This window comes from Brassica oleracea, chromosome C6 (genome assembly GCF_000695525.1).
Source record: "Brassica oleracea var. oleracea cultivar TO1000 chromosome C6, BOL, whole genome shotgun sequence".
In the NCBI taxonomy this organism is placed as follows: domain Eukaryota; kingdom Viridiplantae; phylum Streptophyta; class Magnoliopsida; order Brassicales; family Brassicaceae; genus Brassica; species Brassica oleracea.
Genome location: NC_027753.1, coordinates 9,262,204 through 9,277,265, shown reverse-complemented (window position 1 = coordinate 9,277,265; position 15,062 = coordinate 9,262,204). Strand labels below are relative to the sequence as shown.

Below are 15,062 nucleotides of genomic sequence, written 5' to 3'. Positions count from 1 at the left end.
TCATCAATTTTAAATTATCAGATATGTTAGAAGGGCCCCATTTTTCATTTGTTTAGAGCCCCACTTTTTTCAGACCGCCCCTGGGTACAAGTAAGTTTACATTACATCTGGTTAATGGAAGAAAACAAAAGCAAAAAAAAAAAAATTGAAATTAACTTTTTAAGAAGCCATTCCGTTTACGTAGTTAATTTTTGAGTAATCAAAGTTATATTTGAAGATTTGATTTACAAGACTTTCTCAATAGTAACGTAGTTATACTAAAAAAAAATTATCTAGAAAACCATAAAATTTAGATTTACATATATAATGGTTATATTCACCTTATTACGATCCATTAATTATGATTACAAATTTTTATCTCATTAAGGAGATCACACTTAAAACCTTACATTCACAATTTAAAACCTTGCATGCACAATTTATTCTCGGACCCGCATAAATTCACTATTACATCACTAATATACAGCCTTTAACCTCCACACCCGCCACAACCGCCGCAACCACCGCAACCTCCACATCCTCCTCCACCATCTCCACCACCATCACAGTCTCCTCCACCTTCCCCGCCTCCTCCACCCCCACTAATTTCATCGGAGGTTCCGGTGGTTACAGCCGTAGCTACAACGGCTGTGGTGTCAGCAGTGCCTGTCAAAACAACAAGCCCTCCATCTCTTGCGACACTGCTTCTACCTTTTTCAACGTCTCTTACCGGCGGACGCGGTGGAGGAGACCACGTTTTTTTCTTTTTGCGGTTTTGAATATAACATAAGATAAGAACAACCGCGATTATAGCGACGCAGCCACATACTATAAGAGCAATAATGTAACCTTTCATTGTTTCTTTTCTTCTTTTTTTTTTTGGGAAACTGAATGCAAAATTATGACTTTTGGTGGCCTTTTATATAGATCTAAGTTGTCGTATACTTTGAAAATGTATAGAAGGTTATAGCATAACCTAAACATTTTAAATTGGTTTATGAAAATTACAAGCAATTGCAAAGGAATTTTCAAATGTACTAGCAAAATTAATAAGCGTGACATTTTCTTCTTGATAACTTTTTCTTTCCAAGAAAAAAAAAACGTACGTGACAACTTAATCACTTTGTTTCTTTGACCATAAACTCAAAGATTAAGTCTGAAACAACTAATCTTCACTAAGTCAGCTGTTACGGGTCTGTGGGTATATCAAAATGTTCAAACAATGAGATCACCATAATAGGTTGGATAATTGAAAGTCATTCCAAAGCGCGTCCATGACAATACATACACTGATAAACTATTATTTGTATAATCTTTACTTCTCATTCATTAAATAAATTATGTTTAGAAAATAAATATGTAAAGTTCTACTCCCTATGTTTTATATTAAGTGTCATTTTGACCTTGTGCACACAAATTAAGGAAACAATTAATTTTGTATATTTCCTATATAAAAACACAATTACCTATGCACCTAACCATATTTCAACCAATAGAAAAATAAATTATTGCATAAAATTAATAAATTTTGCATTGAAAATCGAAAACGACACTTATTTTGTAACGAAAAAATTTCTCTACAACGACACTTAATATGAAACAGAGAGAGTATAATATAATAAATTTCTGATAATTTCCGTACCATTAATTTGGCATAGTTAATTTTTTTAACTTAAAAGCTTCCTAGTATTTTAATTTTAGTTACCAGCTTATTATTATTTAATTAGTCTACATGACTAACTTTAACTAAATTTTTATTAGAGGATACTAATATTTCCACTAAATATGAGAAATAACAGGATCAACATAAATTAACGAGTTAAACTAATAGGAGGATAGATACAACTTGAACAAACACAAATAAGGAGTACCATGTTTAGAATTAAAAGTTTGTGCAGCAACAATGAATCATTTATGGATCCAGTAGCATAACTTAAAATGACTCATTTGAAATTCGATTTCCAGAACTTTGTCTTTGCATAGAATACATGAAACTAACTAACTTATATAGTAATTTAATATTCGATTTCCATTCTAATGATCTATACAATTAAGGCAGAATCCTATATGCCATTGATTTTATAATTATTTACAAAGTCATGTCACTTTCTTTTTAATTTAACATAATTTATTAAAGATATAATTTGAATGGAAAAATATTCATGGGACCCACTGCCTATATTCATTCACGTTTCCTATTCTTTTAAATCATTAATTATCATTTTTAAAAGCATAATTATATTTCCTAAAAGTTATTTAAAAACAAATAAGTTCAACATTATTTTTAATAAAAACACACTTCCAATGTAATTTAAATATCTAAAAATCAATTTCGGAATTTTACTGAAAATATTTTAAATGCCTTTTTAATAGTTAGCCAACATATATATATATATATATGAAATATGAACTTATAATATTTACAACAATAGATTATTTATAGTATAAATTAAATTAGATTTTCAAATTAAAAAAATCCCGTGCTTTTAAAGCGCGGATTAAAATCTAGTAAATTAGGTTAAAATAAGTCACAAACACAAGAAGTTATCATTACAAAACGAATTATCGAATTATAATCTTTTAACCGCCTCCACCACCACAACCGCCACCATTTCACTGTGGATGTCTCTACCTCCCTCCACTTTCTCTGCCGCCTTACCTCTACTCGATGCCGTGCCTAGACTTAGGGGCCTAAGACGATTGTAATTTTTTACCAATATTTCATTTTTTTTTATAAATGTGATTTAATTTTAATTAATTTTATTTATTATGAATCATTATTCTATATTTCAAAACTTTAGTATCACTGAAAACAACGTACAATATTTTTGAGAATTGTTTTAACAAATGATTTACCATAGTATTTTTTAAATAAGAAAAATAATTTATTTTGCATACTAATTATTACTCGTATGATATTAGCCTGTAAATCTAAAATTTTAACATAAAGATATTATAATACATACATTTTCTTCAAATAGTATTATAAATCATAACCTTCAATCATACAATCTATTTATAGAGGTAAAAAACTCAACATAAATCATTTTATCCAAATAAATTAAATATTTTCTATTAAAGGCGGAATCCTTAGTTTTACAAAATTGAGTGGCGCAAATGCCTTTTTGCATAAATGAAGGCACGTCCCTGCTTCTGCTCCTTCATTCCGACGCTTCTTAGGACCGTCTAAAATAAATGTGGAACCCATTGGGCAAATCTAATCTTTTAGCAATAGTTTTTTGGTTTTTTTTTTCTCAAAAACGTTTAGCGTATTTTAAAACTATTTATATTAAATTTTAAGAATAAATTTAGTTAGATAAAAATTGAGTTGAATATATATATATATCTAAAGATTATCATTAAAAGTGATTTTATTTATTAAAAAAAATCGATTAAAATAAATTTTGAAAATTTAGGCTTTTAACTGTGGGTCCTGGGGTGATTACATTGATAGCCATGCTATCTAAGCCAGCACTGGGTTTAGTCGGCTTTACAACAACAAAGCCTCCATGTTTCTTTCCTTTTTTCACATCCCGCTACTTTTTCTTCTTGCCCTGAAGCAACAACATAACATTCGACACATTATTATCCAATTTAGCAAATGTCAATTACAGTGATCTAATTATATAAAAGAAGGTTAGAGAGACACCTAAGATGCCAAGTCAGAAATTCGAATGCTATTGTTACCACACGTGTTTTGCTGCACTTCATTAATTCGAGAATTTGATGGGCTTTTACGTGAAAATATGTGGGCTTGAATTTAACGTTATTTGGTCTCACAAAAAAAAGGTTAGTCGATCTAGGTTAGGGTCTTTACGTGTCCTAACAGTTCATCATCTTCATCGGCCGCCATGACGATCAAAGTTCAGAACACGCCTCTTACCAGACGAAAGCGTAACGTCTACGCTTTCATTCAATTTGTGGCATTTACGTTCTCATTGACTCCATCAAACCACGACTCCACTAACTCAGCATTCAAAAAGATCATCGTCTTCCTCAGTTTATGAGGGAAATGGTTGCTTGCCGATTGTTCAAGCGTTGGACAAGTGATTTTGTATTCCTCAGTTTCTAACTTTTAAGCATAGAGAAACTTTTAGGACTGACGGGTTATTGTTCGGATCCGAGACGAGTGATTGGATCTGAGTGATTGGATCTCGATAGACGAAGATTTACAGCCCGGATCCTATAACGCTGCTGCAGTGAAACGATTCAAGGCTTAGTTAAGACGCAAAGAGATCTCTGTATATGGTATGAAAATCAGGAATCGATTCAAGTGATGCGGATAAGAATAACCATAGCTGCTTCTTAAAAGAAGGACATGTCATTTCAACAATGGTTCAAGGGTCCGGTGTGCCTGTTAAAATTTCTCCAACACTGTTCCGTCTCCTTTCTTTCGACATCTCCATTGACGGTTCCGACTATGTGCTTTCTCTTCTTACGATAGATTCTCAGGTACGGGTCACATATTGCTTTGGATATGGTGACTCATGTTTTATCTCCCTACTGAAGAAGTTTCATTCTCGCTCTCTGTGTAAGTTATGCAGTTGTGCAGCCCGACTTTTGAAAAATGTGGAATTCGTTTTGTCTTCTTCCTAAGCATGACTGTATGTTGTATGGTGCGTATCTTCATGTTATAAAAATTGAGAGAAAGTCTTGATTTTTTGTTTGTTAATGTGGATTCAAACTATTTACCCCACTAAACATAACACTGTATTTTATCTAGGAGTGCACTACCCTCCAAAACTTCACTTGGACGTTCACATGGCAGACATAATAAGCACTGGTGTAAGTGTCTCACCCTTCCACCACGTCGTTATAAACTCGACTTCGAAGTCCTGTGTTCACAAAAGAAGTCTCATTTGGGTCTTCAGTCGCTTTTTAACAAGTGCTCGAGGGTGTATGATGAGATGTTAGTACCTAGGCTTGCAGTTTGTTTAGTTTTTTCGGATTCTTTTAGCCATTGCAAGGTTTGAGATTGAGATTAGTTTTAATTAGATAAGAGTTTGTACAATGCAGCTGGGAAATACAGAGTATCCATTGCATATTACAGAAGCATATGTTGATTTCGAGACTGAATCATTATTGCACGAAGCCATCAATGTTGCTGCAAAACATTATGTTCTTGAGTGAATTTTTATGAGACAAGTGAGTCATTTTCTGTTCCTCTTTGGCTGGATTCTCATACCTCCTAATGGAGTGAGGGTTGCTATGGAAATGCAAGCTGAAGCTAAAGTAAAAATGGAGGCCATAAGGTAAAATTGCATTGCTTAACTTTGAAAATTTTATGTTTTCTGATTAAACAATTTGCCTGGTGCAGCTCAAGAATATAGAACAAAACCTGCTTATTATGTGTATCAAAATCTGTTTAACTAACTTGAATAAGGAAGCCCAAGCGCATTTCAACATAGTTGATAGTAAGAAAAGTTGTTTTTTTTTTTGTTATCTTCATATTTGGGATTCAAAACAGATTTCACAACAATGTCTTTTTTTTTTTTTAGTTACCTTTTTCTGTTCCAAGCTTAACTGGGTCTGCTTGATGCTTATAATGTATAAAACGCCATCTGCTCAAGAGTTTATACACACAAATTCCGTAAGAGATTCGAAGTTTGGATTTGATCCTCTGCCTGAGGGTTAATCTCCTCATTTTTCATCTTATAAATACATAATAGTTTTGAAAAAAAAAAAAATTCTTTAAGCTTATCGTATGTTCATTGATTCTGTATTGTTCTGATACATATACACACTCTTTTTATATACTCTTTGTTATAGAGTCAAAACATTGTAAAGAAAACTAAACTTCTTTACAACAAACAAGTTAAATATAAAACGATGGTAAAATATAAAGAATATCAACCATATCAAAAGAAAGTGAATTTTAACTTATGCACAAATTGGCAGAAATTTTGCTTCGTTTTATATATTTATGATTAAGTGGAGAGAGATAACCTGCAAACGTTCCCAAAGGGCCTCATACTAAGCGGAATTGAACGTGGCGTACCCAGAAAAAAAATAACCTTCTTTTATATATATTTATTTTATATATATTGATCTTTTCAAACTAGAAAAGGTTATTGACAAATTAATGAAAATATTTTTTTACAACAAATAAGTTTGTGGAAAGATATAAAGTATAACAATGACCCGAATAATTCACATATAATATAAACATACATATAAACAGTGTTAAACAAAAAACAATGAAATTTATTTTTACAGCAGTCAAGTTTTTAAAAATGGTAAAATTTACAGAAAAATAACATCAAATACTGCGGACTACCTCTTATGATTTTTAGCAAAAACAACGGTACCGAATAATAAATATATTTTAAGATAATTTTCACAAATTGAATATAAATTAAATATTATTTTTTTCTTACATGTGGGGGGCTATCCTAGTTATTGATAAATGTCAACAATAAATGTATAAGCATTGTTATAAGTTGTCTGAATACTGATACCAACATGTGATTTAAAAGCCCTTTAATATAAGCCCAAACTGCCGTGAAAGCATGACAACAATATAATATGTAAAATTACTGTATACATAAATAATATGTTAATGAAAGGTAAAAGAAAGTGCACAGTTCAGTCCTGCGAGCAGAAAAGTGGCCCGGACTTCGCTTCTTGATTAATACTAAGAGTCAAACAGAGAATGAGATGCACATTTACACTTAGGCCTCGGAAACATCAGAGAATGAGTTCGCTATAGAAAACTCTGTCTTGAATTATAATTTTGTTAGTAATTTATTAATTTGATGTTCGGCACGTTTTGCGTTAGCAGTTAGGTCGTTAGGCGCTTAGCGACTAATGTCGGTCAAAGTTGCTCGATCTTACCTAATCAAAATTACTATCGTGTGGGATGGCACAATATAGCAACTGTAAAGATGGATTGATTACAACAAACCACTCGTTAAATCTTACAAACACATTATATTACACTGTTCACAACACATACAAGAAATTAGGGAATTAGTTTTAAAAACCACTAATTTGCCATATCTGAATCGGCTTAGATTCTTATATAATTGACCAAAATCTACGGAATTAATCAAACATCATCTTCAATTAGTTCTTTAATTAATCTCCACCTCCACAACCGCCACAACCACCACCGCAACCTCCGTCACCGCCTCCACAACAACATCCTCCTCCTCCTCCTGAATCTCCTTTATCCGAACGCTTTTTACTCGGCCTCAAAACGACAAGTGATCCATCTTTCTTTCCTTTTTTACCATTTTTCACATCTTGTGGCTCTTTCTCATTGCGGCTGAGGAAACAACATAACATTCGAATCATCGCAATCGTATTTAGAAGTTCAATCACAGATTGTAACGAAGGTCACAATTGTCGAGTTTTTTCCTTCTTCTGATTTTCTGAATATTGATACAAGCTATATGACATTGTGTCAATTTATATATCATATTCCCCAATCGCCGTACACTTGATAATGTATTTATGCATTTGTTTAGAATCCCTTATATATTAATTGATAAACATTACAACGTTGTTTTGTAATGTAAACATTACACCATGAGAATGAAAATCATAATTATTAGAGAAATTAGTTGGTCCATCTTAACTTATAATATATTTTTTATTAAATTAACTATTAAATTGATAAATAGTGTACAAAAGAATATTCTCTCACTTTTCTTAAATAAAATCTACAGAATTGTCTAATATGATTAACGTATATATGACAATCAATTATTATGAATAATAAATATTTGATAATAATTTTTGTATCTTAGCTCTTTTTGTTTAATTTTATATCATTAAAAGATATTAAACAACCACATTAATCATATAATAAATTTTTTTTTACTTATATGTTATATTTTGAATTTTTAAAACGACTATAAATTACTAAAAACGTTAAATGTGTCACAATAAAATTTTCTCAGTTAGACTCTCGAGAACCAAAACCTTCTCCTAGACATTCCTCAGGGGCAGAGGTAGATCACACCACCTCGGAAAGTGATCAATGGTTTAATTTTTTTTGGTAATAACAAGATACAAATGACTATAAATCGTATGAATATGAAGTCTCATTTATCCAGAGAAAGCCCCTAGACCAGATGGGATGACAGCCCTATTTTATCAGAAGTTTTGGGATATTGTCAAAGAGGATTTAACTCGTATGGTTAATCAGTTTCTTTTTGACGAAACAATGGCTCAGGGGCTAAATGACACCAATATCTGCCTAATTCCTAAAACGGATAAGCCCAACGAAATGACAAAGTTTAGACCAATCAGCCTATGTAACGTCACCTACAAGATTATATCTAAGGTCTTATGCTAAAGATTAAAGAAGATTCTTCCACAACGAATATCTGAAACCCAGTCAGCCTTTGTTGCGGGTAGACAGATTACTGATAATATAATGATAGCCCAGGAGATGTTCCACGCACTGAGAACAAAGCCAGCTGGGAGAGTCAAGAGAATGACCATTAAAACGGATATGAGTAAAGCGTATGATAGAATGGAATGGTCTTTCATTGAGGCGGTTATGCGGAAGATGGGTTTCTCAGAGATTTGGATTGGCTGGATTATGTGATGCATCACCTCGGTTAAGTATAAAGTCCTGATGAACGGGGAACCAAAGGGAAATATTGTTCCAGGGAGAGGTTTACGTCAAGGAAATCCTTTGTCTCCTTTCATATTTATTCTATGCACGGAAGCGCTCGTTAGCTTTCTAAATCATGCAGAGAATCAAGGGAAGATAACGGGGATGCGAGTCGCACGCGCTAGCCCCTCGGTATCGCACATTCTCTTTGCTGATGATAGCCTTTTCTTCTATAAGGCGGAGCTCCGTGAATGTGAAAAGTTATGAAAGTAGTCGGGAAGTATGGAAAAGCGTCAGGTCAATGTATTAATTTTGATAAATCTTCATTATTCTTTGGTAAGAGGATTGCAGTGAATGACAGACAGCAAATCAAAGACACTCTTGGAATCCATAATGAAGGGGGAATGGGAACATACTTGGGAATACCAGAGGATATTAGCGGATCTAAGTGCAAGCTCTTCGCTTTCCTAAAAGAAAAACTATTACATAGAGTGAATGGTTGGACAGGTGGCTATCGAAAGGAGGGAAGGAAGTTTTGATCAAATCTATTCTCCTAGCTCTACATATGCCATGTCAAGCTTTTTACTCCCTTTGGAGATTTTCGAGAACCTTGCAAGTGCCATAGCACAATTCTGGTGGAGCTCAAACCCACCAAAACGAGGGATTCACTGGGCTAAATGGGAAAAGATGTGTGCTCCCAGAGAGGAAGGTGGAGTTGGATTCCGCATGATCTATGAATTTAATTTAGCTCTGCTAGCAAAGCAGCTATGGCGTCTTGTTCAATACCCGGATTCATTAGTAGCGAGAGTACTTAAGGGAAAATATTACCGTCTCATTTCGCCCCTGCGAATTGCCACGGTGGATAACTCATCTTATGTGTGGACAAGTATTTCAGCGGCGAAGAAGCTTTTACTTTTGGGTATCAGGAGTAAAGTGCATTCAGGATATGAAATCAATGTCTGGCAGGATCCGTGGATTCCTTCGACGCCAGCAAGGCCGGCCTGACCCAGGGCCCCAGTGGTAAATCCAAAGATGCTTGTAAGTAGCCTTATTAACTTTGAATAAAAGGAATGGGACGCTCGGATACTGGCACAGTATGTTGATCAAGAGAATATACAGTTGATTATGAGTTTGGCCATAAGCCCGACCCATCGAAGGGATTCTTTCTGCTGGAGTTACACTAAAAGTGGCCAATACACTGTTAAGTCTGGGTATTAGGTTGCTACAAATATTTTGAAAGCGGAGGAGGAAACATAAGATTTACAGCCTAGCATAACGGAACTTCAAGCCTTTGCTTGGAAAGTGAACGCACCTTAGAAAATTCGTCATCTTATATGACAATTAATTTTAGGGCAGGTAGCAGTAACAAGGAATTTAATACGTCGGAATATGCGGTGTGATAACTACTGCCCAAGATGTGGAGAGCCAGAGGAAAATGTTATCCACACGATCTTTGAATGTCCCCCAACATTATAAGCATGGGAGCTATCATCAACGCCGTCAAGTTCCCACGTTTTCCCCATATCAAGTATGTACGCCAATATGGATTATCTTTTCTGGAGGAAGAATACAATTAGGAGGAAGAATACAATTAGGAGGCCAGAAGATGATAGAGACCCTTACCCCTGGATAATCTGGTACATCTGGAAGGCGAGGAATGATAAGCTATTTAGGGGGATAGATAGGGACCCTTTGGAACTGGTCCGGTATGCAGAGAGTGAGTGCCAGGCTTGGTATAATGCTAAGGAGTCTATACATACTCCCCCACGGGCATCGATTACTGAAGAAACACAAACCTTAAGCTTGGATAATATGTGTATGGTGGATGGTTCATGGACATCCACATATCAATTCAGCGGCATCGGATGGTTTTGGAAGGACAACACGGGGAAGATCCAACTTATGGGGACACAGAACTTAAGAATGCGGGAGACAGCATTACACTCGGAACTGGAAGCGTTGAAATGGGCTTTGGAATGCATGCTTCAACATTCAAACTGTCAAAACTTTGGAACAGATTGTAAGGACCTGATTGCGATGGTAAAGGATCCCCAAGCATGGCCAAACTTTTCAACGGAGCTGGAAGTCATCCAACTCATCCTGATGTGTTATTCGGATTTCAAGATCACCTACGTGCCAAGAGCGCAGAATGAAATTGCTGATTCTTTAGCTAGGAATGCTCGATCTTTTCACAGATCTCTTTGTTTTATTGGTTGTTCTATTCCGGTCTGGTATCCCAGACCACCTCATGTTTGAGTAATAGAATAGCTGTTTGTTGTAAAAAAAAAAAAAAAAGAGATCTCATTTACTAGACATTCATATTATATATTAATATAGTTTAAAATTAAACTATATAATATAGGAAAATACTTAAATATGATAATTTCCAAATTTGTATTGAAAAAGTATTGAAACTTTAATATTTTAATTTTGAAATTTGCATTAAAAAAATCACACATTAGAAATTTTGTTTTATCATATGAATATGAATTCTAAATATTTATATTAAAATATACTATATATCTATGTCCATGTCATTGAAATTTAGTTATATAACATATAAAATAAATAAAATGATTGTTTTGATTAATTTACCAAAAACATATCATAAATAAATAAGATGTATTGTTTTGATTTATGTCTTTAATCTAATTTAATTATATACATAATACATAAATAAATACAATAAATAATAATAGATAAAAATTAGTTTTATATATAACAATCATTCCGCGCAGTCATAACCTTGCTTTCTGAAAGATGCAAGAAATTTCCTTCTTTCTTGGTTGAAAAAAATCAAATAGAAGAGTGAGATCTTTGGTTATAAAATATTGGTTGAATAGTTGAAATTCCAAGGAAGCAGCACATTTCCGTTGGTTTTATGAGTTTAATATTCACTTGAGATACGTGCAACCACAACCAAAGATAATAAGATTGATAGCAAAAAAGACATCAAGAAGATTTATATTGGAATCTTCAGTGAAATTATATAGTGAAATATTCTATGCAAAATTTGTATATGGTTGAAAGTTCATATTATAATTTAAATATGACTTTGTAGGTTTGATCTATATTTTGATCAAGTAAGGTTAAATTTGCAACAAGCAAAAACAAAATTCACTTCCATAAAAACCTTTTTTTTAACTGCTCCATAAAACCCTTTTAAATAAGTACTATAGTCATATCTTCTTCGATAAAATCGAGCATTAGATGACAAAAAAAAATATCGAGCATTTAGTCTAATATAGTAAACTAAAATTTACAAAATATTCACATTTACACAAGTGTTTATTCACTTGTATATGAACCATTTTATTAAAATTAATAAAGCAACACACCAAGCACAAGAAAATAATCACATTTAACTACGAAACCTCATGTCTTCAATATAACTAGCTATCAGCCGCCGCCACATCCACCACTGCCACATCCACCACCGCAACCTCCAACACCGCCAGCGTTTTTACCATAGCGTTTGCGACGGCCTGAAGCCTTTACTGGCAGTCTCGGAGACGGCCGTGGCTTTTTCTTCTCCGTTGTGGCCACTTTGGATAGAGGAGGAGATTCTGGAATTTTCTTGCCCGTTTCAACAACTTGTGGTTGAGGCGACGACGGTCTTATCTTGGTGCAGCTGATGAAACAGCAGAATAGACGAAACATCACCTTTGTTGTTGCGAAACTAAATGTGAAAGTATTCTGGTACGTATCAATGATACATTAGCCCTTCATATATATATATTAAAGTGTGTATAAAAAGCTTATGACATAAACCTAGTAATTTCTGAAGGTTACGAGAAACTGCAAGGGATGATTTAGTTTGACGACTAAGAATAATTATACATACTCTGCGGTCAACAGACCGGATACTAATTTCGGACGTGTTAAAATTAAATGATTTGTTATTAAATGGAGGTAATATGGTTCTGCACGGGTTAATAGGCATCACATTCAACTTTAGGCATTCTAAGCAGCTTCTGGTGGTTCTTAAGAGCTTTAAGATGATGGTTAATTATCGTTTTTATGTTTCAAAATTCAGTTTATTATATATATATATATATATATATATTTTTTTTTTTTTTGACATCGTTTATTATATTTAACAAATACTTGTGGTAATCAAAGTTGAAGTTAATTTAGCTGATTTAAAAACATTATTTGTCTGGAGTTAGCATATTATTAATAGTTTATTTAATTTGATATTCTGCACACTTTACGTTAGGCGCTTAGACTAATGTCGGTCAAAATTGCTCGATCTTACCTAATCAAAATTACTATATGGCACAATATAGCATTGTAAAACGATGCAACTATATAACACATATACAAGAAAACCACACGTTAAATCTTATAAACACATTACATTACACGATGAATTTTCTTTCTGGAAAGCAAACTCTCATTACTAAGCACTAAACGCTCTGACAAGAGTTAATAATAGCTAGTGCTTGTTTGTTCTTTCCTCCCGAAATCCATCAAAAGGAAATTGCATCAAAAATAGAAAAAACAATTATATCGGATAGTGTTAGGATGTATTTCGGTAACGGAAAATCTGCGAGCGAAAAGGGGATATGCCCCCCTTTCGTCGAGTGCCCACTGGACTGTTGGCCTACTAAGTACTTGCCTGTGTGCAAGATGCAGAGCATCCGAGGAGTCAAAGAACCTTGTGTTTTTGAATGTCCATGGGCTCTGCAAGTGTGGGATCTATCTCAAAGGTTTCATTGAACCCATACACTTCTTCTTCTCGATCACTTTTCGTAAACATAGATTACATGTACTGGAGGGTTTCTCCGCACATGGATGAGCATTAATTTTGGGACTTATTGTATATTTTGAAAGAAAAAACAATAAAGTTTTTAGCAACATAGATAATAATCCAATAGATACTCTCAAATTGGCAGAAACCGAATCTTTGATTTGGGTTGAGGCACAAGCTTCAATCACACAGAGTGTCACCCAATCTAGAGAGCTTGAGGTTACAAGTTTACTTCCAATACCGGGAAAGATGGTGTTTTACAGATGGGTCATAATAAGAACATGATAATCACTCGGGACAAGGTTGAAATAGTACGCTTGAAGGCTTTGATGGACTGACGGGGAAAGGAATGCAAGGGCCAGTCTCTCACCACTCCATTCGGAAGTAGAATAGCTCATCTGGGCAATTGAATGTATCAGTAATTTACGACAGTGCCACATCAGGTTCGCAACAGATGGTTCTCAATTGATGAAGATGGTTTCAGAACCAGAAGAATGGCTTGACTTTGCAAGTTATATGGAAGATATCAAGATCCTGAAATGAAGTTTTAATCACTCAAAGCTCTTTCATATACCCTGGACGCAAAATACAAATGCAGACAGTCTTGCACGTAGTCCGATGAATCAACCGTCATTTGTCGTTTATATGGATGTGGAGTTATCATCTTGGTTTGCAAAATCTTAGTTGAATCTGTTTATGTTGATGTAAAGAAAACAATAATATCAGAAACTATTCCATAAAGTTGTAATGCTGAATATTCTCTCTTGACAGCAGCTCTGATAAGCTTTGAAGACACAAATTCACATCTTAGTTTCTTAACTCCTTGCACATTGCATTTAACAATCGCCTCTCATATAGCTAACACTTTGTTGAGAATTTCCAAGAAATTCTTGACGAAATTCCGTTAGAAATGCAAATCGGAGAATTTGTTGGGATGAGAAACCGTTCCTCGGGAAGTTCGGATGGCTTCCTGACAAAAAAATTCTATCAGGATATTCTTGACAAAGTGTTAGCTATATGAGAGGCGATTGTTAAATGCAATGTGCAAGGAGTTAAGGAAATAAGATGTGAATTTGTGTCTTCACAGCTTATCATTTACGTAACCATTGTAATTCCCAATAGATGTTCAACAAAACATAGAACCCGTTGGAAATTTGCCAGAAATTCTTCACGGTTTCCAATGATTGTATTTTCCTCGGGAATTCACTCAGGTTTATCTATACATACCATCTGCCCCTCATTAATTTTCAAGTCAGAATCCCCAAAAAAAAATTCTTAATTATTTCGTTATTGGATGGATAAAACTTATATGGATCTGAAGACAATTTTTCTTACGGATGAATATGAACAAGGTATTAGCGAATTCATAGAGTTAGTCCAATGATAACCGGAAGCAAAACCAGGTAAGTTGATATGTGCATGTTGTACTTGTAAGAATAATAAGAATATTAAGAAGATGGATGTTTTAACCATTTATATTTGAAATGGTTAATGTCGAGTTAAGATTTGGTATATATCTTCTTGGGAAAAGGATTGGATTATGGTATTACTAACTAACCTCATACTGCGGATTAATTAAATAAACCTAGCAGAGATATAAATTTTGGTATAGTTATGGTTCAGATGGTAAATGATGCATATGTAGAAAATTTACCATCAGTTGTAGCGGATAAAGATAGACGAGAAGAACTTAATTTATAAACCAAGAGATTTTTTAAAATCTCAATTTAAAAGCTAGAAGATTTTTTTTTATATTTTTAACCT

At 33.9% G+C, this 15,062-nt stretch overlaps 2 protein-coding genes across 2 annotated transcripts; one reads left to right on the top strand and one right to left on the bottom strand.

The window, feature by feature from the left end:
• Nucleotides 1-469: 469 nt before the first annotated feature.
• On the bottom strand, nt 470-835 carry LOC106297422 (chorion class high-cysteine HCB protein 13-like). Its single transcript, XM_013733660.1, has one exon. The coding sequence runs from the start codon at nt 833-835 to the stop codon at nt 470-472; it is 366 nt and encodes a 121-aa protein (XP_013589114.1).
• Nucleotides 836-9,040: 8,205 nt separating this feature from the next.
• Nucleotides 9,041-9,550, top strand: LOC106297421 (uncharacterized mitochondrial protein AtMg00310-like). Its single transcript, XM_013733659.1, has one exon. It carries the CDS (start codon nt 9,041-9,043, stop codon nt 9,548-9,550), a length of 510 nt encoding a protein of 169 aa, XP_013589113.1.
• Nucleotides 9,551-15,062: the final 5,512 nt, after the last annotated feature.

Coding starts and splice junctions, on each gene's coding strand:
- LOC106297422 (XM_013733660.1), bottom strand. CDS start 835: ATGAAAGGTTACATTATTGCTCTTATAGTATGTGGCTGCGTCGCTATA.
- LOC106297421 (XM_013733659.1), top strand. CDS start 9,041: ATGGTTGGACAGGTGGCTATCGAAAGGAGGGAAGGAAGTTTTGATCAA.